We start from the raw sequence: 27574 nt of genomic DNA on the forward strand, positions 1-27574 counted from the left end.
CTTTGCGTGAGACTCTAACGTGAACATACTTGTAAACTGTTACAGCTATTATTATTTTAAATATTTTTTTCTGGTCTGTTCTTGCTTCCCCTCTTTCTGGGACTGCAAGTTACTGAGACTGTTTATTTTTTTATACAGCCTTTTTAATTTGCTTTTTTTTTTAGTTAGATAATTTCTATTGATCCATCTTTAAAGTCACTGTCTCTTCTTTCTTCCAACAGTCAGGGTAATTCTTTAGTTCTGATTTTGTAATTTTCAGTTCTGGAATTCCCATTTGATTCATTTTATAGATCCTATTACTCAGCTGAGATTCCCATCTCTTCATTAAGTCCTTGAACATATTCATAATAGTTACTGTAAAACCTTGTCTGATAGTTCATGGTGGGGGTCTGTTTCTGCTGGCTCTTTTCTCTTTTGACTAAGTGGTAACATTTTCCTATTTCTTCACATGTTTAGTAATTTGTGGTTTTATAGTGGATTTGGGGGACAGAACATTGTAGAGACTCTAAATTCTGTTATCTTCCTCTGAAGAGTGTTGATAGTTTTGGGTGGCCTCACTGTCCAGATTGTTTGCCTCTGATGTAAGTAACAGTTTAAATCTCAGCTGAGTTTTTTCGGACTTCCAAGTGGTAGTTCTCAGCAGTCTCCCACCTTCTCTCCTGCATGTGTAATTTAGGCGTCAACAAGGATTTGGGCAGTGTTCATACATATATTGATGTTTTTCCCCCTTTTGCTCCTTCCTTACAGGATTTTCCTGTTCTTTTTCCAGCCCCCTTCCAATTCCCTTGTCTGATTCTGCTGGTCAGTAAAATGCAGTTTTCTGCTTAAGGTCTAATTACACTGCCTAGCTTAGACTGTGGGTGCCACTGGTTGTACAAAGCCACAAATGCAGTTCTCATCCAATATGTTTTCTCTCTTACAGAGGTTGATTTCCATTTTTATTTGTTTTTGGTATCAACTATTTTCAGGTAGTTGATTTTATTATATTTTCAGATAGTTGATTTTATTACGTTCAGAGGCTATCCTTTTTATCCAAAGGAAGTTTTGCCTAATAAAGGCTATACTCAAAGGCAGAACTTCTTTTCTGTTTTACTTGTGTATTCTTTTGCTAATTGCATAATGCTTTCATTATTGAGAATTTAATGCGTTTCAGAATTTGGTAGGGCCAGTCTCTATTCTTCTTTGTCAGAGTTTTCCTGGTCATTCTTGTTTATTTTGGTATGTTATTTTTGGAATAATTTTGTCTGGGTTAAAAACTTATTAACATGTAATTTAGATTGCATTGAATATATAAATTGGGCAGAATTGATGTCCATATGGTGTTGCCTTTTGTAGGAAAATGTATTTTTCTTTGTTCAGTTTACTTTTGTGTTCTTTGATAATTAAAATGTTACTTTTGTAGTTTTGACACATTTATAGTTAACATTATTTCTAGGTGTTTTGTATATTTTATTATAAATTAATTCGTTTTAAAAATATTTTTTCCTATATAACCAAGCAAAAATTTTACTAACTAGAAGTAAATTTATTTTTAAATAAACTTCCCAATTTTGTGAGAGAGATATAAAAGTGGATAGAATTGAGGCTTAATACCCTATGATGGCATTTGGAAAGTATCAGAGTTAAAGTTGGGATTTAGGTCTGTTTGCCTCTACACTGATTGCATGTTTTTAACAAAGCTTGAATAAAGCACAACTTTAGCTCTTCATGCCCTTTTAGATTCTGGTTCATGTGTCAGTCCCAGAGTTATTGGAGTGAAATGTTCAGCCTGGTCTTCATAAGAGCAGAATAGCCCCTTGGTCTGATCTTTTGTTAATTACCTTTCTTGAATTATTGTCCAAGAAAGAAGAGTAAGTTGTGTCCTGTTCCTTCTGAGGTTTAAATTTAGATTCATAAGACTCTAGACTTTAGTTGCTTTTATTGTAATTTAAACTACATGGTGCTATATTGTTCCAGTAGCTATTTGACAACTATCTTAAATAAAAGAACCATTTATTTTACCTTTTTTTAGTCAGTACACATTTAGGGGTCGGGGGAAGAAAAGGTCTAAATTATCTTCCAGGTTTTGGGCTTTTTCTGACTTGCAGCTTGGGAAATGAAAGATAGATGTCTGCAGCCTAAGAACCCAGAGAATCTTTAAAGTATCTCAAGGTGCTGGACAGTGTCCAAAAATACATTTTCTTAAACTGTCTAGAATTACAGTTACTGTAGCCCCAAAGCATGGCATGAGATGTTTCTGCATCCCAGTGGTTATGCAAGAGGCCCAGCACCCCACGTGATGGATGTGTGCTGCCCAGCCACAGGAAGACAGCACTTTTCACATTGCCTTTGAAGTGTTCATTAGTAGTGTGTACATCTGGAATTTAATTACCTTTTTTGACTCTAATTTTTTAAAGTAAAAACTTAGGACCTGAGACAACTTGGTGGTTAAGAGTTCGTGCTAGACAGCTTTTAAGGTCCTCTTCTTCCCTTCTCCCCTGGATGAGAAGTTACTGTGAAATGCAATAGTAACAGGGGAAACAGGAAAAATTATCTCTAGACTGCCCAGGTTCTGAAAAGGAATGTGGGAGAAAAATTTTGAGCTCTTTTTGCTCTGTGGCTTTCGGGTATACTGATTAAAAAACAACAACAAAAAACTAGATACAACAAAGTTTTCATATTCATACTATCTTTTAAGAATTTGGTGCTTTCACATATCTTTAGTCCTTATAGAAATTTCTTAAAATTTTTAAGATGGTATGCTACATTAGAATGATTTCAAAATCTACTTCCTTGTCCTTTGTTGTGATAAAAGACCAATAATTTCTGTAAAACTGAATATATAAGTATTTCAAATAACTTGAAAATCTTAACTGTAGATATATGTCTGTTTTAATTGGAATTTTTCCTGTATTTAAAATATGAGTTGACATTTGTGTTTACATAAGTTTTTTTAAAAACTGGATTATAAAATGAAGCACTGTTAGTAAGGCTAATGACATAGGTATTAGATCTTTTGTTGTGAGTAGAGGAAATTGAAAAGGACATTATAGGTATGATTTCATTAAGCTAGAGAGCATTGGTGTTCACATTTTAAAAACATAATCATAACTTATCTGGAGTCACATGTTCCATTTTATTGGCTTCCTTCATATAGAAAATATAGAAATCAGTACTAAATGCCTGTGAAAACATGAAGCAATGTATATTTTCTCAGTGAAGGAAGTATTCTGTACATTTTTCATGTTTTACATCATGGTATTTTGAATAACCATGCTTCCATGTTCACATCAATTTTTTGTTTTTCAATTTATGCACAGCACTTGCTCTGAAATTTGGGGACTGAGTACACCAAATACGATAGATCAGTGGGATACAACAGGCCTTTACAGCTTCTCTGAACAAACCAGGTGAATATTCTGCCCTCTGTCAAATCCTAGCAATCTTGTGGGCGGGGGGTATTTGGAAGACCTATAGTGGGGTTGCTTAATATAATTTTGCCTAGGATGTTACCCTAATGTAAAATAAGGCATAGCATTTAAAATACCTGCTTGCCGATATTAAAAGTATTATTAAATGTTTCAGTTGAAGTTTTGATCAATGAAATTCTAATTTTGAATCTTTAAATTATTGAATCCCCTAAAGAATAGAAACTCTGATAACTATATTCTCATTTCAGTTTGAGATCTCTTGTTGGCCTAATTTTTAAATAGATACATAACCAGGTTTGCTACATTTCTTGTATACTAATCTCATCTGTATACTAATAAGTACATAGTTGATTACTGAACACAACACAAGGCTAACTTGTTTTTTTATGTTATCTTTTTTTAATCACCTCATTCTCTTTTTAAACATATTGGTATTTGTCCATTTCATCTCATCATACTCATCACCATCTGCATTTATGTGTGAGCTATAGAAATAATACCTCCCTGTACTCAATACAATCACAATTGGGTAATGAGTTACATTAGTTTGAGTAAGTTTTATATCATTGTTGGTATTTGCCATTCTTCACAGTAGTTCCTTTTTTGATAATTCAGTCACCTACAGAATTAATGCCCCTAAAAGAATCCCTAAATAACAGTTTGATTTATTAAAGATAAAAGTTGACTAAGTTTTTCAAGTGTAACTATATAATACACTTAAAATCTAGTTTTCCCAAATGGTTATCCATTCACTGACACTGAAGTCATTTGTGTAACATGTTTTAAGAAACATCTGCTAGAGCTGCTGCTTTCTTTTATCAGATCCATAAAATACCTTAAATTCAGTATATTATTCAGTACATTTTTCTTCCTTGTATTCACTAAAACTAACTGAATGTCTGTCATTTTTTTCTTTATGCTTTTATTGTACTAATTTAGTCCATTTGACTATTTCTGTTTTTTTAAAGCTCCCACCTTTCTTTTCCCCTTGCTTCCCAATAGGTCTCTTGATGGTCGTCTTCAGGTATCTCATCGGAAAGGACTGCCACACGTTATATATTGCCGATTATGGCGCTGGCCTGATCTTCATAGTCATCATGAACTCAAAGCAATTGAAAACTGCGAATATGCTTTTAATCTTAAAAAGGATGAAGTATGTGTAAACCCTTACCACTACCAGAGAGTTGAGACACCAGGTAGGAAAAGTAGGTTTTTAAAAAAAATTAAATGCTTGAACTTAAGTATATTAGGTGTTCATTATATCTAGTTGACCCAGGAAAATTTTGGTGTAAGATTCTAATAAATTACCTTAAATTCAGTATATTATTTGGTGGTCATTAAAAATACTTTACAATTAAAAAAAATATTTTATCAAAAATATAACTTAGTGGAAAAGATGGTTTCTTGGGATAGCATATTAGTTCACATCGAAGTATAGGAAATTCCAGTCTGCTTAGAAATAAGCTTATGAATTTGTTTACCTGTCTGCTGCATTAACTGTTTTCAGTCATTTTTCTCTCTGGGTTTTTTGTTGTTGTTGTTGTTGTTAAGGAATTTCAATGACGTTATTCCTATCTAAGCAATTTAGTAAAACTCATATAGAAAGACTTACCTTTACTTAGCTGTGAACTTGAAACGTTTTAAGACTATAGCTGTATTTTTAGAAAATTTGATTTTATAAATCTTTTTGCAACCTTTCTAATGGGGATTTTTTAACTTTTCATGGTAATATAATATTACCAGGATCACCTAGTATCGAAAAGTACAAGATAAATTGGGTCTTGGAAATTATTGTGAACTATATGGTAAGTTAAAATCATAATCAGAAATTATAACTTGTATAATACCAAATAGGTGGACCCTAAATTTTAAAAATTAAGCAGGCTACTTTCTTTTTTTGTGTGTGAAAACTTTTAATAAAGGTCCTGTTCCCTACCCCTTGCTCCTTGCCATTAACTTGGATTGTTTTTACTTTTTAGTTTTGCCTCCTGTGTTAGTACCACGGCACACTGAGATCCTAACAGAACTACCGCCTCTGGATGACTATACCCACTCCATTCCAGAAAACACTAATTTCCCAGCGGGAATTGAGCCCCAGAGTAATTACATTCCAGGTATTTTGCTTTCTGAACCTCCTAAAATTGGGATAGATACAAATTTTATTCATAAACTTTCAAGCATTTGTAAGCTGTGGTTTGACTTTTTAAAAAATTCTTTTGGATTTTAAATAGAAAAATATCTATTGGGTGATTATTTTTTGTGAAATGTATAAACCTCGTACATTAAACATTTTTGTCTGGAGAAAAGTTTTACTTTATATTTCATTTTCTTTTGCAGTGGCTTTAATCAAAGTACTCTGAGAAGCAGAAAAGAAAAGATCTTAGTAAGTTTATCTTAGTTGTTGAAGCTAAGAGAGATATAGAATGTAAGCAAAATAAATGATACAGGAAAAAACTATTCCTGAAACAAATGTAATTAAAAATTGACCAAATAATTACTTTCATAGATAACGTTTAAGAGAGGTGTAACATTTCTGTGGGAGATGAAGTATTTTAGTTCTTTTTAATCTGGGCCTCAGTAACTTCTGCCTTAATTATTGTATTATGGGATCTAACAACATATTCCATGATACGGTAGCTGCCTACCCTTAATTTTTCACAATTTTTTAGGAGAACAACTAATGTTTTCTTACTTTTCTGCCCCTCCACCTTTTAGCAGAAACTAAAGGTATACTAGGATGAAGATTAAATCCAATGTATACATTGGATTTTTTGGTGTTAATTTGCTTCTCTTTTTGCAATATTCCTCTATCCCACTCTTATTTTTTTATACAACTGAAAATATGTAAGGAACTTAGATTTTCAAGCACATAAAACATTTCTTTAATGTGTTTCATCATGAAGATAATGCCTGTTCATTGAAGACAATTTTTAAAACATAAGGATTTTTCCAAATAGTTAATTTTAAAGTTAGGAAGTATCTTCTGATTGTTTAAATGTGCATTTCTTTAATTACTATTTTATTACAAAATAGGAATTTAAGACTGCTCTTTGGGTTGCTAGGAAACAAACTTTTTAAGTTAGGAAGTAGTGATGAGTGGAATGCAGTATGAGAGCTAGGATGATGGGGAAATAGGACTAAAACAGGACATTTCCTAGAGAGAGTTTGCTGAAACTAGAGTTGTGTGTGTGGCATGAGGAGAGGGAGAGCCATTTTAAGTCTTTGAAGTGGGACTTAGCAATATTAGGAAACTGAGGTACCAGTAAGCATACAGTCTTATAAGACCATGTACCCATAATTATTTGGAAGGATGTTAATCAAAATGCTTAGTGGCTTTCATTTGTGGAGATGTTTGAACTTGTGTTTTCTCTATTTGTTTAGATTTGGGTATTTTACAAAGAAGGAAATAAAAAATGAAATGTACCTATTTGTGTTTTTTTGGACAGTGGGGTTTACCCAGCTCTGACTGATAGTAAAACCTAAGGTTTCGCTTTTTATTCCATTTCTAAAGAAAATTTAATATTTTCTCCAAAATGCTAATGACTTTATTATTATTTTACAGATAAAAATGGTGAAAAATAAACTAGGATAAAGTATTTAAAAGTATTTCTACTTAGAATTTGAGACATAGGCAGTTAGACTGGCAAAGCTTAGCTCTGTTTAATTTTATCACCTTTAACCTTTGAAATAGTGCATAATGGTTATATATTACTCTTTCATGTTCTTCATTGTTTGAACATATGAAAGTATTCTTAGAATTTCAGTATTAAAAATTTTGGGGTATTGACACTTAAGAGTTTGATATTAAGAAGTTAAAATTTGTAGTTAGCTTATTGAAGGGAGATTGAAAAGGTTAATGAAGAGCCCTAGGTGGTTTAGCTTAGTGGATAGTGTTGGCCTGTGGACTGAAGGGTTCCAGGTTCGATTCCGATCAAGGGCACATACCCAGGTTGTGGGCTCGATCCCCAGGAGGGGTGTGCAGGAGGCAGCCAATCAATGACTCTCTCTCATCATTGATGTTTCTATCTCTCCCTCTCCCTCTCTGAAATCAATACAAGTATATTTTTTTAAAAAAAAGATAAATGAAGAAAACCATTAACCCTCTTCTTTCTCCTCCACATGTAATTACAGAATTCTTTTAAAGTATGTGTCTGCATTATTTGAATTGCTTAAAACTTCCAGCAATGTATATATTAAACCGTTGATAATCATTTAAACTTATTTTTCATTCAAAATTGTAATTGTTAAAATTGTATAAATGTTTTTATTTTACACGAAGCTTATTCAGGTATTCATATGCCTCCTGAATAAACATATTGGAAATGGCACACTGGAATCTTATTTATTTTCAGGGAGTATTTTGCCTCCGTTTTGTGCAGTAATCTGTATTTGAATTTAATTTTCTGCTTTAATATTCAGGAATTAATTACTGCTTAGGAATCTTTGGAGAAATACACTTTTTGGTAGAATTCAAGACCAGTCCTGAAGTATATTACCATATTTTGCCCTATAAAACTTAGTGGAAGATGTAAGCCTGTATTACTCTGTAATCTGAAATTGTGTGTGTGTGTGTGGTGAGGCTGAGGGGCAAGGGGGAGATTCCTTTAGTCATCTAAATACTCATCCATGGTGGCCATTAGTTTAAAAAAAAAAAAAGCAAAACACATTGTAGGTACTAATGTCTTTGAAATATACTGATCCAGAACTGAGGTATCTTTGAAGTTATATTTTTGGCTCTTGCCCCAGAAAATATACATAGGAGAATGAGCCAGATATGTAAATAATAGTTAAGAAAATATGCCCAGACAGCTCAATTGTATTTCAAGTAGGCTTTAAGGTTTTGCCTATAAGGTTTGGACCAGAGCCTGAATTCTAAGTTCTTAGTATCCAATACTGCTTTTTATAATGACGTTACATAACATTTGTGTTTGTTAATCAGAGCGTTTCGTTGGGTTATCTTTGGTAGCTGGTAGAAAAGGTGAGATTAAATTGTAACTGTACTTGATTTGTTCTAAATTTATGTAGAAACACCACCTCCTGGATATATCAGTGAAGATGGAGAAACAAGTGATCAACAGTTGAACCAAAGTATGGATACAGGTAAAAAAAAAAAAAAAATCTTTCAAAATACCTTAGCAATTAGATAACCATTTTTGCCTTATTTGAAACTCACATGAGTTATTCATAACTCTTAAATTTAGAGAAGTTGGGACACATCAAAAAATTTTTTTATCTTGAATTAATTATATTTGAGCCATCAAAGGACCCTGTTGTCCATGAAAAATTAACATATGCTGCTCAGCAGAATAATTGGTAAAATTTGTTCTTGTTAGAGTAAATAAGAATTTGAGAACACTCGGTTATTTCTCTTTGTAAATATTCTGTGATTCTGTTGAAAGTTTTAGTTATCCTGTGATTAAATATCTTTGTGATGAAAGCTCATAATTGGCCCAATAACAGATTTTCAGAGGAAATTGGAAGTAAGGGATGTGACTCATCTTTCAGTGCTCTTTTAACATAAGAGTGAGTTCTGAATTATAGTAGACTGTTTACAAAAAGTATCTTGTACCTCACCTAATGAAATTACTTTCTAATTAATTCAGCTATCGATTCCAAACACAATGGAGAATACGTTTCAATATATAATAAATATTATGCACCTCAAAGCTTTAAAACAGTTGTTATGTAATAATGTATAATCCACCAGAACTAATAGGTTGCTAGTGAAATAGATGTCATTGTAATTGTCTGTTTTGATCCATTTCAACCTGTCAGTATCTTAAGGATTGGACACCTTAAAATTACAACCTGACAAATTTCTACAGTTTATAGTAAAGCATTCTGCGGTTATGATAATCTAAGTTATTCTTAAATGAATTAACATTGGCGGTGGGGGGAAGTTGGGGTGGGCAGGCTTTTACAATAATTCTGTTGTTTAAATCCTTCCATTATTTAGACTTCCAGGTAAGGAAGCTTCTACTATAGCTAATCATACTTACAGGTGTTCAGAGTAGTAGATAACCAAGAAAGATAGATAATCTAATGATTGTTGGAAATGCAAATGTCTTTCTGCAAGTGATATTTGGCTTTTCAGATGTATCTTTCTAACCCACCTGTATATTGAAGAATTGTATTCCTGAATCAACCATGTTCCTGTTTGCCCCATGATGGTTAACTGCTACTCTACATTTAAAAGTGAATGCCATGATAGCCATCAGGGAAACACAAATGAAAGCCAGTGGCATACCACTTTACACCTACTGGAATCTATATATATAAAGGGCTAAGTGACCTGCCGACTGGCCGGTAGCTATGACGTGCACTGACCACTAGGGAGCAGACACTCAATGCAGGAACATCTCAATGTAGGGGTGATGCACCTTGAACCAGAGAGGAGGGAGCCCATTTCCGGGGTGCGTCACCTGAGAACCACCCTCTCACCATCTGGGACCCCTCAGGGGATGTTGCAGAGCTGGTTTTGGCCCAGTCCTTGCAGGCCAGGCCGAGGGACCCCACCTGTGCACTAATCTGTGCACTGGGCCTCTAGTGGTCATAATAAAAAGAGAAGGATAATAACAAGTGTTGATGGGGATATGGAGAAGTTGGAGTCTTCATATGGTTCTGGTGGAAGTATAAAATAGTTAAGTTGCTTTGGAAAAATTTGCTGTTCCTCAAAAATTAAATTATAGAATAACAATATAACCTAGCAAGCTCACTCCTAGATATATGCCCAAGAAAATTGAAAAGTAATTTTGTACACACCCATGGTAAACTTGTATCCCAAGTGTTCACGTAAAAGTGGAAGCAACCCAATTATCCATCAAATAATGAATGGATAAATTAAATCCATACATTGGACTATTGTTCAACCATATAAAGGAATGAAGTACTGATCCATGGTACAACATGGAATAACCTTGAAAGTATTAAGTGAAAGAACCCAGACACAAAAGACCACAAGGATCCAATTGGTGTACAAATGCCTATTTTATAATATAGCTGAAATGTGTGTGGCAAGAACAATAAAATGAATATACACTAGTCCTTCCATATCTGCAGGAATTAAGACCCCCTAATGATGCCTGAAATAGTGGATCATACAGAGCCCTATATATACTACTAGAGGCCCAGTGCACGAAAATCGTGCACTTGAGGGGGTCCCTCAACCCAGCCCGTGCCCTCTTGCAGTCCAAGAGCCCTCAGGGAATGTCTGACTGCCAGCTTAGGCCCGCTCAATGGGAAGCAGGCCTAAGCTGGCAGTCAGATATCCTTAGTGCTGCTGAGGAGGTGGGAGAGGCTCCCACCATAGCCACTGCACTCGCCATGAGCCTGGCTTCTGGCTGAGTGGCGCTCCCCCTGTGGGAGTGCACTGACCACCAGGGAGCAGCTCCTGCGTTGAGCATATACCCCCTGGTGGTCAGTGCGCATCATAGTGACCGGTTGTTATGCCATTTGGTCGATTTGCATATTAGTCTTTTATTATATAGGATGTTTTTTTCCTATACATACATACCTAGGATAAAGTTTAATTTGTAAATTAGCCATAGTAAAAGGTTAACGACAATCCTATATAATAAACTAGAAACATGTAAATTGACCATCCCTCTGCTACGCTCACCAGCCAATCAGGAGTGAGTATGCAAATTAACCAGACAAAGCTGGCAGGTTATTTTGCATACACAGGCGCCGGGCTGAGAGCAGAGAGGGAGAGCTTGTCAGAGTGGGAGGCCATGGGACGGAGACAGAGCAGGAAGGGAAAACCAAGATCACGGGGAGCACCAGGAATTCTGGGAATAGTAGTTTTGGTGGCAGACGGATCTCCTAGACCGGGGGTGGGCAAACTTTTTGACTCGAGGGCCACAATGGGTTCTTAAACTGGACCGGAGTGCCGGCACAAAAGCATGGATGGAGTGTTTGTGTGAACTAATATAAATTCAAAGTAAACATCATTACATAAAAGGGTACGGTCTTTTTTTTTTAGTTTTATTCATTTCAAACGGGCTGGATCCGGCCCGCGGGCCGTAGTTTGCCCACGGCTGCCCTAGACACTAGAGCAAAGTGAGCGTGGAGCAAGTTACTGTTGTGATGGGGAATGGAGGGAAAGCAAAGATGAGAGACATAAGTAAAATCAGAGTGTCTAGGAAAAATTAAAGGGAAGATATCCTAAAACTTCCAGGAAATCTCTACCAATGAAGCAAAGAAAAAAAAAATGCCTCTATTATTCTGTGAGCAACAAACCAAACTGATTTGGGGTCTCAGACAGTTCAGTCATATGATTGCAAAGACAGACAGAAACTCCCAGATTGGAGAGGGCTCCCCTGAAGGTACCCAGATTGGAGATGGTGCAGGTTGGGCTGAGAGACCCCCACACCCCCCCAGTGCACAAATGTTGTGCACCGGGCCTCTAGTATAAAATAGAACAATTATAACAATATCCTGTAATAAAAATTATCTGAATGTGGTCTCTCTTCAAAATATCTTACTGTACTCACCTTTTCACTTAAAGGAAGCACTTTAAGGCTTCTCTTTGGTTGATCCCTATTCTTGTGTTTAGGGCCATTTTTAAGTAAAATAATCGTTACTTAAACACCAGCACTGCAATTCCACAACAGTCCATTTGATAACCTAGGCAGCTACTAAGTGACTAATGGGTGGGTAGCGTATATAGTGTGAATATGCTGGGCAGAGGGATGCTTCATATCTACAGGTAACTGAAACCACGAAAAGTGAAACCGTGAATTAGGGAACTACTGCACACATTTCTGCTCTTCATTCCTTTGCGTAGACATTTGTCTAGTTGTGTTGGTACCATTTGTTGGAGGCTTTATTTTTCTGTTGATTTACCTTGGATTCTTTGGTGAAAATCAAGTGATAATGTGTGTGTGTGCGTCTAACTTATGGTCTGCTGTTAAACCAAAATAGTGAATTCATTTTAGATCATCTTATTTTTCAGTTTTACAATTTTCATTTAAACTTTTTTGTTGTTGTTGTTAATCCTCACCTGAGAATATTTTCTCCATGGATTTTCAGAAAGTGGGAGGGAAGGGTAGAGACAGAGAGAGAAACATTGATATGAGAGAGACACATTGATTGGTTGTCTCCCACATGAGCTCCAACCAGGGCCAGAATGGAGCCCTCGGCTCTTCAGTATGCAGGCCAACGCTCTATCCAGTGAGCCAAACTGGCTAGGGATTCATTTAAACTCTTAATCTGATAATTTCAGTATCTGATTTTATATAGGTCTGCTTCTGGATCATTTTATTTCTACTTTGCATTCTCATGTTTTTTTGATTGGATGGTGGGTGTTGTGAATAAGATAATACTAGAGAGTAACATAGAACTGGCATACAGTGATACATGCACAAGCATTTCTGTAGATGTTTTAGCTAAAAGTAACAGAAACCGATGATTCAAACCAGTGAAATAGGATATTTTTTTATTTCTCATAATAGGAAATTCCAGACCTTAGTAACAATATGTATATATGAATAACTAGTAGGTTAATTGTCAGTTAACCTGTCTTTGTAAAAATGTTTCAAAAAACTTTGGTTAGTTAATAAATTGTTACCTTAATTGAACTTTTAAAAACTTTATATATATCTATGTATATATATCCATATATGTATGATTATAATGAATCTTTCTTTTTGTAATTCCTAAATTCTTTATATCACTTCTGAGTGAACTCCTGCTAGTTTATATTAATGAAATGTAACTACTGGTCATTTCTGATAAGTATTTAAAAAGTTAAAAATTGGGCAGTTTCCTCCATGTCTAATAGTAGCTTTGTTTATTTTATAACAGCTTCAGGAAACAGCAGTGAGTTTTATTTTATTGTTCTAAATATATTTTGACCTTTCTTAGTTGTACCTGCTGGGACTTGCCAACAGATTTTTCAAAATGAGGAACAAATAAAGAACCTGAGAACTTAATTTTGTTATGGAAAACTGTTCTCTTCTAATTCTAAAAATTTTCATTTGTTCTCTTTTTTATTCATCTGTTTTTTTTGTTGTTGTTTGTTTTTTATTGGGGTTACCATTTTACTTGTGCTGCCTGGTATTTTGTGTCATGGTTATAATAGTGTGGGGAGGAGAGGTACACAGGGGGTCTGACCTGTCTTATTCTACGTTTATGCCATTTCTATATATGTGAAGCTTGGGAGCTGTTGGTCATGTTTTTTTTATATAACTTTTCCAAAAGGTATAGAAAATGATGATCAGAAAACAAAATTTATAATCCTATATAATAAAAGCCTAATATGCTAAGTGTCTGGTCAGCCATTCAACCAATCAGAGCATAATATGCTAAGGCTGCTCAACCACTCGCTATGATGTGCACTGACCACCAGGGGGTAGACACTCCGAACTGTAGGTTAGCTTGCTGCCGGGGCCTGGCCTATCGGGACTGAGTGAGACGGGCCGGACACGCCCTGGAGCCCTCCCACAGTCCCTCCTCAGCTGGACCAACCTCCCGTGTCCCTCCCTGGCCCCGATGGTGCACCAGTGGGCTCCCTCAGCCTGGCCTGTGCCCTCTCACAATCCAGGACCCCTCGGGGGATGTCGGAGAGCCAGTTTTGGCCCAATCCTGCAGTCCAGGCTGAGGGACCCCAATAGTGCACAAATTCATGCACCGGGCCTCTAATTATATATAACTATTGAACAAATTTACAACAAATGTATTTAAATTAGTTGTGTGGTATTGAGTGGTTTTGTGTTTTGTTTTTTTGTGTTTTTTTTTGGTTTTTTGCTTTTTTTCTTCTGTGTCTGCAGTTCTACCGTCTTTTTCTTATTTTGTATATCTGTGCCCTCTCCCCATATGTTCTTGATTAGAGTAAGCTTGCTTACCTAGAACTGGAAGTCATGAGTAATTTTCTAAGAAAATATAACCTACCAAACTGACTCCAAAAAATAGAGCTATCAACTGTCATAGAAGAAATAGAGAAATGTCTTAGAATAAACCCTAGAAAATGTTTAACTGCAAACAATCTGACACAGAATCTCTATCAAACTACTAAGGAATGTGTTATTAAAATGCTCTTTAAACTGTTAGAGAGCATAAGAAAGGCATACAGCTTCTAGATTATAATTATGAAGTAGTATATATTGCACTTGCAATGTAAATCTGCAGACCAGTATTGGTTGGAAGTATTGATCTAAAAATCCCAAATAAGCAATGTTATCTCTCTCATTATCAAAGCCAGCATTATACTTAATGGGAAAATACTAGAAGTATTCTCTTAAAGTTAAGAGTAAAACAAGAATATCCATTGTTACCACTGTTTTACCAAAGTGTGATAAATCTCAAAATGCTTGGTAAGTTATATCACATAAGTTGTTTTTTTTTTAATACTGCTTAATCAGAATTAGGGTGAAGAGTCATAAAACAATCAGATATTTGCAACTCATAGCATGGAAGGGCTAACTAAGATGCCTAAACATAAAGAGCCTTCTATAGGTCAGTAAGAAAAGTGATTAGAACCACAGTAGAGAAAAGAACAAAGGAAAAGAACAGACCATTCACAAAAAGGAAATACAATATAAATAAGTATAAAGCTACTCAATGTCATTTATAAGAGAAACACAAATTAAAACTGTACTTTTTAAGGCCATGTTCTTATCTATTAACAATAACATGAGCGTCCCCTCACCATTTGTTGTTACTGGGAATGCGAACCAGTATAAGCTCTATAGGTGACAATTTTGACAAAATCTATCAAAATGATGGAACCACGGCCCTTTGACCTGGCAGTTCCTCTTTTAAGAGTCTGTCCTTCAGGTGTAATTGAAAGTATGCAAAATGTGCAAATTAGTCATTGCAATCTTTCAATCTTTTAAAAGCAAAGTTAAGAACTATATTACATTTGTATATAAAGAACAGGGGGCACAGAAGAGAATATATTTACTTACTTGATACATAGATTATTTTAGGAAAAAAACACTGGATGCCTTTGGGAAGGGGAACTCTGTGACTAGAAGCTAGGACTGTTTTACGCCCTTTTTTTTTAATATATATATTTTATTGATTTTTTACAGAGAGGAAGGGGAGAGGGATAGAGAGTTAGAAACATTGATGAGAAAGAAACATCGATCAGCTGCCTCCTGCACACCCCCCACTGGGGATGTGCCTGCAACCAAGGTACATGCCCTTGACCGGAATCGAACCTGGGACCCTTCAGTCCGCAGGCCGATGCTCTATCCACTAGGCTGCTGGGAGCCGGTCCATCCTTGCTGTTTCAAAGGACCTGGCATATATGGCATACTGTTCTTAATATGTTTGCTCACCTTCTTGGCACTATGTGTTTTAACCAAGGTCTCTGAGAAAGGTTGTTTCCCCAGGTAGGGATTTTCCCCTGAAGTTAGGGAGGGAATAAAACCTCTTAACTAGTGCCAGGTGGGTAATTAATCACTTTAACTACGAACAATCATGCTTAAGCTACATAATCTTTACTCACTGGAATGGAGATAAGAAACGCCCTAACCTTTGTAATAGAGATTGATAGGATTGAATCAACTGGTATAAATACAGATGTAATAAGACAGCAAGACACAGAACTTAGAATACGGAACCAAGAGAGACAGAACCAGGAGACACAGAACCTCCACAGAACGTTCTCTAGAGACAGAAGAACTTCGCTGGAGAGAACATGGCAAAAGATCCTGGGCAGAAACTGGCCTCAGAACCTAGAGACAGAACCTAGCGAGAGAACATGGCAAAAGATCCTGGACTGAACCTGACTACAGAAATTGGCAAGAGAACCTGACTAGAACCTGGTGACTGAACCTGGCTGGAGAACCTGGAGAACCTAGCAAGAGAACATGGACACAGAACCTGGCTGGAGAACCTAGCGAGGGAACATGGCTACAGAACCTGGCTGGAGAACCTGGAGAACCTAGCAAGAGAACATGGACACAGAACCTGGCTGGAGATCCTAACCAGAACTTCGCTGGAGATCCTGACCAGAACTTGGCTAGAGATCCTAGCTAGGCCGCTGATGAACTGAATGCTGCCTCTATGTCATTCCTTCTTCGCCGACTCCGTCCACACCTTTGGGGACCCCTGGACCTGCTGGGGTTGGACCCCAGCACTAGGCCAAACCGGTTAGGGCTGTTTTACGCCTTTTTTACCTTTTATATATTGAAGCCTCCAAAATTACACTAACATAAAGCAGCTGTATATCTTTTTTAATTTATATTTATTGATTTTTAGAGAGAGAAAGAAACATTGATCTGTTCCACTTATTTATGAATTAATTGGTTGATTCCTGTATGTATCCTGACCAGGGATCGAACCCATAACCTTATTAGCCTATCAGGACAATACTTTAACCAGCTGAGCTACCCTACCAGAACCAAGCAGCTATATATTTATAATGCTTGGGATGTAAATTATTTATTATTTGTGATGCTTAATTATAATCTATTGTATTATTTGGTCAGAAGTTCTGGAAATACTTCATATCTGTTTTTAAATTAACTTCTTTTATTTCAGGATCCCCAGCAGAACTATCTCCTACTACTCTTTCCCCTGTTAATCATAGTTTGGGTAAGTTGCAAATATTTTCCCTCCACTGTTTTTTTTTTTATACTGTATTATTTAAATGTCCTCTTGGCCATTATTTTATATATGAGAAAGGGAGCCCATAAATAACCGAGTAATTGTTCAAGTTAGTGCTTTTTAAAAATGATACTGGTAATGTGCCTCAATATTACTAAACCGCTTTTCTACTGGCACATATAAGAAATTATAATCTGTTTATTCATGGAAACCATATTCTTTAGTCACAGTAAATTTTATGACATTACGACTAGATATTTGTGGGTATGTTATTTTATGATATATATTATAATAGCAATTATTAATATAAGAGGTAAATATGTGTATACATACCACAAGTATGTGGTTTGGGGGCTGTGTGAGAGCTAGTGTGTGTGCATGTGTGTGTACATGTGTGTGTGTATAAGTATTCTGTAGTTTATTTTTGGACTATTTTGCTATTTCACAATTTCTCTTCATTTGATACATTTGGATTTTATTCTATAAAAATGGTCATTTTTTAAATGATATTCCTTGTGATGGTTTATAATCAAAATTATAGAACTTAAATACATGTGATCCTAGTTTTCCCATGCAATATATAGATTCTTTTGAATCCATGTTCTGTTTCTACTTGCACATTCTTTGTATTTATTTATTTTTATGTGTGTGTGTATAAGGGGGTGCTTTATATTTTTGTAATTAGGGTAACCCCTGAAGATTTGATATTAAAATAGACAAATGTCAAAAGTATGTCATTTTGTATCCTATTATTGTGACATTTTTCCTTCTTGTGGCCATCGACTATATTAATTCTTGCTCCAGCTTTATTCCACTTAATTCTACCAAAAATTAGCTTTATTAAGTTTGAAGACTGGATGTCTTAATGAGATGGGGGAAATTGAAAAATTGAAAATCTGGTATGATCTACTAAAACTGGAGTTCATGACGTAGAAGTTAGATCTACTTCCTGAGCTTTTACCAGGATAGGCTGGCATAGAGCATGTAAAGATGATAATATTCAGCCTGTTCTTAGCTTGAATTGTTCACACAACATTTCTTACTCTTATGGGTTTGGTTTCCTCTGCCCTAGACTTGCAGCCAGTTACATACTCAGAACCTGCATTTTGGTGTTCAATAGCCTATTATGAATTAAACCAGAGGGTTGGAGAGACCTTCCATGCATCACAGCCCTCACTTACTGTAGACGGCTTCACAGATCCATCAAATTCAGAGAGATTCTGCTTAGGTTTACTCTCCAACGTCAACCGAAATGCTACAGTAGAAATGACAAGAAGACATATAGGTATGTTTGTTTTTTTTCCCTGTGTGAAAAACCAACGCCATATACTCATAATGTGAGCATTATGTGGTTTACCACATCAAACGATTGTGTGCAGAAAAGCCTGCCTTGTCTCTGTCAGTTTAAGTGCACAACTTCACTGCTTTTAAGAAATCCTGGTGATCCTTCCATCTACAAACTCTATGACTTCTCTTTATTTGGCGTTTTTTATACTGGGAGATCCTTCAATAAATAGGTGTTAAAATAACTTTACTTTGCTGAGTCTCTACCAATCATAAAATTGTCATGTTCATATTTTTTTTAACAAATGATGAATTTTTTTCAGTTCATTTACATCTCCTAGTTTCTCCCTTCAGTGAGTTCATGTGTTAAAAATATCACTTTTAATCTGAAGCAAGATTTGTAAAACAACTATTATTTCATGAAGTTCAAAAAATAATCCACAAAGTATCTCAAAATGTGGTAGTCCCAACAACCTTTCAGCAAGTTCATGAGGAAAAAACTATTTTCATTAATGGTACTAGGATGCTATTTGCCTTTTCCACTGCCATCTCTCACACAGTGAAGTATTCAGAGGCTAGATGGCATATGAGCTTGCAAGAAATTAAATGTACGTTAAAGAGAATCCAGCGCTCTTCTGTTAAATTAGACATTTAAGAGATTTGCAAAAATACACTGCTACTCTGAGAACTAACTTTTTTTTTTACTTTGGAAAGGTTATTTATTTATTTATAAACCTGCTATTTATGTTAACATGTTGAAGGGTTTTTTTTTATTTTAAGTGAATACATTTTTTAAATCCTGGTTTTAATGTCTAGTATGGTAAGTTTCCATAGACGTAAAAGTCTTTGGGGGTCTTCAATATTTCCTTTTTACTGATGTAAAAAAAAAAATGTTTAAACACCACTGATATAACTGAACATAGCTCTAATTACCTTAAAGTAACTTCTTTTAACAATTGTTTTCTTCTGTTTCCATTTAACAAACAGTCACCGCCTATGATAAATGATGCTGATCACTAAAGAGTGAGTGTGATACTGTAGAGCAGCGGTTCTCAACCTGTGGGTCGTGACCCCTTTGGCGGTCGAACGACCCTTTCACAGGGGTCGCCTAAGACCATCCTGTATATCAGATATTTACATTACGATTCATAACAGTAGCAACATTACAGTTATGAAGTAGCAACGAAAATATTATGGTTGGGTCACAACATGAGGAACTGTATTTAAAGGGCCAGAAGGTTGAGAACCACTGCTGTAGAATATTAGGGATTTAAGAGGTCTCCTATTTGGCTTCATGTGGAATTCCTCAAATCTTGCTTGATTTTTAAAATTTTGCATATCTTGTTAGGATACGAAGGTGTCTTGTAGGTGACGAAGGCCTCTGCATATCCACCCTACTTTAAAATATTCTTTTTTTCTGTGTTTTAATTGGGGTTCTGCATAAAAATTTAACAGAAGGTTTTCTGTACCTTATTTCATTTCTGCAAAATTTTAGATTGATATAATTATTGGATTATCTTTTTTTTTAACTTTTGATTTCTAGTTTAGTAGTTGTTTTTGATCAGAGAATATAGCCTAAAAATATCTTTACTTTTTAGACTTCATGTTTTCCTGATGGTCAAGTAAATGGTTATTTTTAAACACATATTCTGTAGTCATAAGAGAACAGGGCACCAGATTTTGTATCTATACTATATATTAAATCTGGCTTGTTGGTTCTTTTATTAGCTTTTGGGGGAATTTTGTGTGTTTTTTAAATTGTGCAACATACTACCATACACTGACCAGCCTAAAATAACACAAATTTATTATCTCACAGTTTCTGTGGGTCAGAACTTCAGGCATGGCTTAGGAGTCTTCTCAGGGTCTCACTAGGGGAATCAAGGTGTCATCTGAACTGCCTTCTCATCTGGAGCTTGAGGTCCTTGTCCGACCGACCACATGAGTTGCAGAGTTCACTTCCTTGAACTTACAGTACTGAGGTCCTCATTTCCTGCAGACTGTCAGCTAGAGGCTGCTGTCAGCATCTAGAGTCCACCTACATTCCTTGCCAGGTGGACCTGCGTTCATAGTCCCCACTGGAAAGTCCCTTGCGTTGACCATCTCTCACCTTTGAATCACTTTCACCAGGGACAGCCCAATCTCTTTCAAGGGTATCACCTGATTAAGTCAGGCCCACCAGAAATAAACTCTTGATGATTTTTTTAAAATGTTTTTTTTAATTGATTTTAGAGAGAGGAAGAGAGAAACATTGATGTTAGAGAGAAACATTGATTGATTGCCTCCCATATGTACCCTGACCAGGGACTGAACCAGTGGTTTGGTGTGTACAGGACGATGCTCCACCAACTGAGCCACACCAGCCAGGGCTTGATCATTTTTATTACCTTTTTTCTTAACCTTAGTGGGCTATTTAAAGAAATACTATGTATTATAATGAAGGTATATTTCTCCAAACATTAGTTAATTCCCTCCAAATTAACTCAATTTCTTTTACTTAATTTTAAAATATATAATTGGTATGAAGTTTTTTATACTACTATCCATGTACTTTTCTACATTGTTTAAATAGTTTTGATAAGTATGTATTATTTTTGCAAATCTATAAAATCGTTGAGAAATATTTGGGAAAGTATACTGTAGCCTGTTTCAAATTAGATGTCAGAAAAGCATAGCTTATGGCAAATGTCATCTAAGTACCTTATATTATTTTAGTATTCCTCCAGAAGACTCTTCCCAAGTCATGCTGAAATAGTAAATGTTATAAAACTAATCCCATATGTATTTTGTTTTAGGAAGAGGAGTGCGCTTATATTACATAGGTGGGGAAGTTTTTGCTGAGTGCCTAAGTGATAGTGCAATCTTTGTGCAGAGCCCCAATTGTAATCAGAGATACGGCTGGCACCCTGCAACAGTGTGTAAAATTCCACCAGGTATGGATACAACAATGTAAATGAACCTATCTTTTCTGTTAATTTTAGGAATCAGGAGATTATTTGCATGCTTGTATTCTAATATGTGTAGCCCTTTTAAAGCTATTTTCTTACAACAGTACTCTTTTTAAGCAATTTTTTTTTTTTTTTTTTTTACTTTTTCCATCATAGGCTGTAATCTGAAGATCTTCAACAACCAGGAATTTGCTGCTCTTCTGGCTCAGTCTGTGAATCAGGGTTTTGAAGCCGTGTATCAGCTAACTAGAATGTGCACCATAAGAATGAGTTTTGTGAAAGGGTGGGGAGCAGAATACCGGTATGAAATACATACTCATTTCTTAAATTTCCACATAATTCTTTTTTCCCCTCATTCTTGCACAGTCCGGAGTTCACATGTATCTGTTTTCATTGAGGTTATGGAGTCAGTAGATCTTTATGTGAAATAAAAGAAAGTCGGAGGCCTCTAGATTCAAAATATAGTGAATTTCTGTTGCTGGCATTATAGAAGATAGACTTGAAACATGTATAGACATTCACTATAACATAATACAGATTGTTAAATACCATAAAAAGGGGTGTAAAGGAAGGATTATGTCAGTTCATAGAAGGAGGTATGTTTTCACTGGGGCTCAGTGAAGGCTTCTGGTAGAGATGGTGGAGATAATGTACGTTCTAAGATGTATAGTATTTTAGTAGTCATAGCTATGAGGGCGTGGCAGATGGTGCTTCTGGCAATAAAATAGCAGTTCAATTTGCCTGGAGAGTATAGAAAATACAGAAGAAGAAAAAGTCTGGACAAATAAGTTGAGACCACCTGAATATAAAGTTAAGAGTTGGAACTTGATTCAGTAATAGAAGGGGGTACTTGTTAGGTGTCAGGCACTGTGCTTGTTTTAAATGTAGTATCATGTCTTTCAACATTGCTAAGAATTTCTGTTACTATCTTTTCTTTATGAGGTTGCAGTCTTTGTAAATAAAAAAATGGTTCAGACTAATACTTATTTGGAAATAGACTTCGGAGAGATTTGATCATTTGCCCAAGGACACATTGTAACGGGTGGAGACAGGACTTGAGGGAAGCTCTCCTTGACTCTTACTCTCTTCTCTAAAGATAGTGGTACCAGTTACGTAATTGAGTTTTACAAAAGCACATTTGTCATCAAGAGGTAAGATAGATTACAATAGATTGGATTCCACATCAAAGAAAAGGAAGACTTCAGCATATTAAAGAATGGAATTGTAAGTAAAATTCTTGATCTTTCTCCAGGTCATATTGCTTACTCTTTGAATGTCTACTTAAGAAGATGTTCATATAGTATAGCAATAGAATTCCACAGTTTGGGCCCTTCTTCAGAATTTATTTCATTTCATTTGGACTTGATTTCTGATCTTAAGTAAGTTGTGTGAGGTGGTTAGATTTGAGGTCTTTTGGTTATATACTTCCATAAAAATATATTCTGTGCTGTATATTTATATCCTAGAATGAAGACTTCTCACTATTTTGTCCTAGGTATATTAGTAGAATAATTCACTTTGTGACTTTGCTGTAGTTCTCTTTGCTTTAACTATTTCCTTTTTGAGATGTGATACCTCTAAGGACTGCTGAATTCCTTTTTTCCTTTGGACTTGAATTGATCTGAGTTGATATTAAAATTAGATTCAAATATTGCTATCTGATATGATGTTTTCAGGTCAGACCTTTTTTTCCCCCTTCAAATATTAGAATATTGCAGAACATGGTAGAAAATCAGTTGAATTAAATATGAACTGAATAGATTAGAGAAATAAATTATAGGTCTCCCACTAAAAGCAATTTTAATTGGGAGAGAGAGATACTGCCCTGCATTTACTGTGGACTCTGCCATTCTGTAACCCAGAGATCATTTAAAATCTGTAATTATGAGAAGCAATAATATACAGTATGGTTTTATGGGTGTAGAGTCAGGTATATCTACTTGGATAATTACGAAGCTTTCTTGAACATTTACAAATCAAAATACCCATGTATCTGTGAACTGTGGGTAGTTACCAGGAACCTTTTATCTTTAATGACTTTGAATCTGAGGTGGTAGTTCTAACGGTTGGACTTCTAAAACGGTTTTTTCATTTCTTTAATGCCAGCTCAATTCTCAGTATAAAGTCAGGAATACATTAAAAAGGAAATATAGGTGTGTAAGGAATTCATATTATGTTGAGAAATAAGTGAACCAGTACTGGAGTAACTAAACAGGTAGGGGGATGAATAATGCCTCAAGTGCAACTTTTTTGCCCAAATAGGTATAGTGACAGTCTTCTTAAACTTATTTCTACCCTTCAGTGACCTAGATGAAGAATTTTTCCTGAAGGTTAAACTAATGTAGTAATGAAATGATCGGACTGAAAACAAACTGGGGAAAACATCAGACTTCAGCAAAAATCCAGACTTCAGCACATAGCAAAATCAAAATTAAAAGAGATTTTGGCAATATAGCTGCCAAAGGTCTGATCCAAGGGATAGATGGAAGGCAGGAGAAACTGTGAAGAACAAAACAAAAAGAGTGAAGGGGAAGATGAGAAAGGGTCAGTCTTGCCTATATCTCATGGATAATGAGGCAATTTGTAAAGTGTGCTTGTGCAATTTTAAGCTGCATAGATACTAGTAGACATAGTTTCTAAATCAAAACAAAGGCAATGAGGGTTTGGCTCTGGATAGAATGTAGGTCTGTGGACTGAAGGGTCCCAGGTTCAATTCCAGTCAAGGGCACATGCCTGGGGTTTGGGCTGGACCCCCAGTAGGGGGCATTCAGGAGACAGCCGATCAATGATGTTTCTATCATCTCTCCCTCTCCCTTCCTCTCTGAAATCAATAAAATAATAATTAAAAAAGAACAAGGCAATGAGTCTATACAGATCAGATTTGGACTATTGTGTTTTGTGTGTCATATTTTAGGAATGTCTTAGTGTATATCTCAGACACTGAGACAAGGATTCAAGTGCAAAGAGTTTGTTTAGGAAATAGAGGAAACACTGGTAAGGAAGGAGGAAGTAGGAAGTGAGGTAGGGGAGGGAAGGCAGCCAGTATCATTATTAATCCATCTACTATAGCGGGTGGGTCACTAGTTTATTCCCTGAGGGAAACCTTGGAAAATGGTAAAGAACATTCAGAATTATCCCACCCAGAGGGAAATGAAACAACATTTAAATGCCAATTCCTTTGTCATTGCTTGAAGGCTGCTCCTGGGGATATTAATTTCCTGGCACTTCTAGTATGCTACACACGTGGACAGAGCTAAGAAGTTCTCAGGCAGATAAGTGCAGACACCTGCAGTTGGAAGATATCTAGAGCAGCGGTCGCCAACCGTGGTCCGCAGGCCAGTGGTTGTCCGTGAGGTCCGAAAGGTTGGCGACCGCTAGTCCAGAGAACACTGAAAAATCTGAAGGGCATAATGGGTCACTAGACCCTCTGATACAAAAAACCACATCCCTTGAAATACAGTTTTAATATATTGAGCATGTGTTGCTTGGAGGTGAAATGTTGATAATAGCCTTTTCTCATGTTTGTAGGGCTGTCACAAAGAAGCAAGCAGATTTACTGACTTGTATATTAAATAAAACAGCTCAAATCAGTACATGGAAATGACAGGATGTCATTGAACAATTTATGATTCCCAGACAGTAGCCCTTTTTGTTGAAGTAGTAAGGGTGTTTCTTATTAAAAGTTTGCATGATGTTGCTAAAAGGGATATTACTGGCTTTGTCCAGGAAAGTTGAACTACTATAACTCTTAACATTTTGTGATGAGTTTGGGTCAGAATTTTGTTTTGGTATACTTTAACCCTGTGTTATTTAGACTTCATTTGGTAGTTGAATATCTTCTATTCTGTAGTTGTTAAATAAGTAGAGTAACTATATATTCCTGTTAGCATGGGGCAGTCCTGGTTTAGTGACTACATTCTTTCATAAAGGTGTCCCATTTTGGATGGTAAATAATAAGGTCACCCTACAAATTTTAATTTAAGGGGAAAAGAAGGTTTTTTATAAATCTTTTTAAAAGAAAAATGTCATTGGGAATACTTTGTTAGACTTTGAGGATTAAGCAGTTTTCAAAATAATTAGATATCCAAACTTGTTCAAAAGAATTTAGGTTTCAGTATATTCAACTTTTTACTTTATCTAAATTCTTATTGCATATAACTAAACATAGTCATGTTCTCTTAACTTCATAATTATTTGCTTGTATTCTCTTAAACAGAAGGCAGACGGTAACAAGCACTCCTTGCTGGATTGAACTTCATCTGAATGGACCTCTGCAGTGGTTGGACAAAGTATTAACTCAGATGGGATCCCCTTCAGTGCGTTGCTCAAGCATGTCATAAAGTTCCATCACCAATCCAGTCCCATCAAAAGACTTACTGTATCAACTCTTCTGTCATAGTATTTGTGTGTGGTCCCCATGGACTGTTTGAATCCAAAAATTCAACCGAGAAAACAGCACTTGAGGTCTCATCAATTAAAGCACCTTGTGGAATCCGTTTCCTATATTCGAATATTAGATGGGAAAATTAGTGTCTAGAAATACCCTCCCATAAAGGAGGAAGAGAAGATTTTAAAGACTTACTAATGTCTTGTTGGGCATAAAATTGAGTGTCCCAAAGGCTTATTAATAACAGTAGTAGTTATGTGTACAGGTAATGTATCATGATCCAGTATCACAGTATTGTGCTGTTTATATACATTTTTAGTTTGCATAAATTAGGTGTGTGTGTGCTGCTTCTTGATTTAGGCAAGCTTTTATAAAGTTACAGTACCTAATCTGTTATTCCCACTTCTCCGTTATTTTTGTGTGTCTTTTTTAATATATAATATATATCAAGATTTTCAAATTATCATTTAGAAGCAGATTTCCCTTGTAGAAAAACTAATTTTTCTGCCTTTTACCAAAAATAAACTCTTGGGGGAAGAAAAGTGGATTAACTTTTGAAATCCTTGATCTTACTGTGTTCAGTGAGTCTTAAACATTTGTTCTTGTTGGTTGGTTGGTTTGTTTAGTGCTAAATTTCTGTAACAAAGCCTTGCAGAAAATCTTTTCAAACCTCTTCTCCATTCCTACTTTTGTTCTGATACAAAAACAGAATAGCATGCTATCCATCGCCAGTAATGGTTGCACTGATAGTGCCAGCATCAGTCACTTCTGGGGTACAGTAAGAATGCATATGGAGTAAGTTGCTTTGTCTTACACATTTCAACAGATAATACTTGACTTGTGTGACCTAGTAGTCTATTCATTTATCCTTACACCTCATAAAAAATACATAGGTGGCAGTATAATTATTTTCAGGGATATGCTACAATTATTCCATTTGTCCTTTTTTAAAAGCCAATCTATAGATGTAAACACTTTTTTTAAAGGTATTTTAAATGTTTCAACAGCACACCTAGTGCTCTTTGATTTGAGTTTCACTTGATTTAGTTACCAGATTATTTTATGAATGGGCCTTTTGTAAATGTAATTGTACCTGCAGAATACCTAGAAAAGTGATGCTGAGGTGTGGTCAGCAGATAAGGGCCATCTGTTTTTAAAATATGTTGTATTCAATTTATAAAATCTTTTTTTTTACATAATTATTAATGGAATTTTAAAAATTTGGGGAGAAGCAGCTTCGCAACTTTTTAAGCTTATAATCACCTACAGTCTGAGCTGTTCTTAACTAAAACTGAATATATGTTTGTTACTAGAATCAACCACATTTTATGCTCTGCAGTGAGTGGAACAGAAGCTCTGTGCGTAGTTCGTTCTGCAGCAAGTAACTCCCAGGTCTAATGTGAAGTTATTGCTGTTTAAACATTACTTGTTTGCATCTCAATAGAAATGAAAAATAACCACTCCTAGTCCCCTACTAGTAAATTTTTATATTTTTAGGATAAATATCTTAGGTACTTGTTTTTTTAAACCATAGTCACCTGTTTCTACAGGTGTCATTTTCAGTACTTTCAGCATTTGGTTGTTTTCTGTTAAGTATTCCTCATTTTCCAATATTTGTGTGTACATACATGTATTCTTGTAAACGTGTAGTAAATTTTTACTCATTCAAATATTTATTGCTCACCTGTTATATGTGCCAGGAACTTTCTTAGCTTTTGGGTAAAGGTGAACACTATAACCCTTTATCAGCTTTTTTGCCTGTGAAGGAAATAAATAGGGTGATAGAGTACAACAGAGGGAAGTGTTGCTTGCACTAACACTTGGCGTGAGAAAGGAGCAAATGGGCATTCCTGGCAAAGAGAATGGCTGCTGGGGTCCAGCCCCAGCAGGTCCAGGGGTCCCCAAAGGTGTGGACGGAGTCGGTGAAGAAGGAATGACACAGAGACAGAGTTCAGTTGATCAGCAGCCTAACCAGGATCTCTAGCCAGGAT

The 27574-nt window shown here is 35.7% G+C and overlaps 1 protein-coding gene across 7 annotated transcripts in view; it reads left to right on the forward strand.

Annotated features, from left to right (window-relative positions):
- Positions 1-27257, forward strand: part of SMAD2 (SMAD family member 2) — a 63823-nt gene extending 36566 nt beyond the window's left edge. For 3 of the 7 annotated variants that reach the window (XM_036321467.1, XM_036321469.1, XM_036321468.1), the window contains 9 exons: positions 3300-3389; positions 4413-4606; positions 5390-5524; positions 8436-8510; positions 16899-16952; positions 18037-18249; positions 21044-21181; positions 21353-21497; positions 25413-27257. In XM_036321467.1, coding sequence (XP_036177360.1) covers positions 3300-3389; positions 4413-4606; positions 5390-5524; positions 8436-8510; positions 16899-16952; positions 18037-18249; positions 21044-21181; positions 21353-21497; positions 25413-25536 — 1168 coding nt within the window. In that variant the 3' untranslated portion in view covers positions 25537-27257. Of the gene's footprint in view, positions 1-3299; positions 3390-4412; positions 4607-5387; positions 5525-5747; positions 5794-8435; positions 8511-16898; positions 16953-18036; positions 18250-21043; positions 21182-21352; positions 21498-22292; positions 22421-25412 lie in introns of those variants that run through there. The other 4 variants (XR_004969859.1, XM_036321471.1, XM_036321470.1 and 1 more) reach the window with 4 other exon arrangements.
- Positions 27258-27574: the final 317 nt, after the last annotated feature.

The sequence above is a fragment of the Myotis myotis genome, unplaced genomic scaffold, assembly GCF_014108235.1.
Source record: "Myotis myotis isolate mMyoMyo1 unplaced genomic scaffold, mMyoMyo1.p scaffold_m19_p_9, whole genome shotgun sequence".
Classification (NCBI taxonomy): domain Eukaryota; kingdom Metazoa; phylum Chordata; class Mammalia; order Chiroptera; family Vespertilionidae; genus Myotis; species Myotis myotis.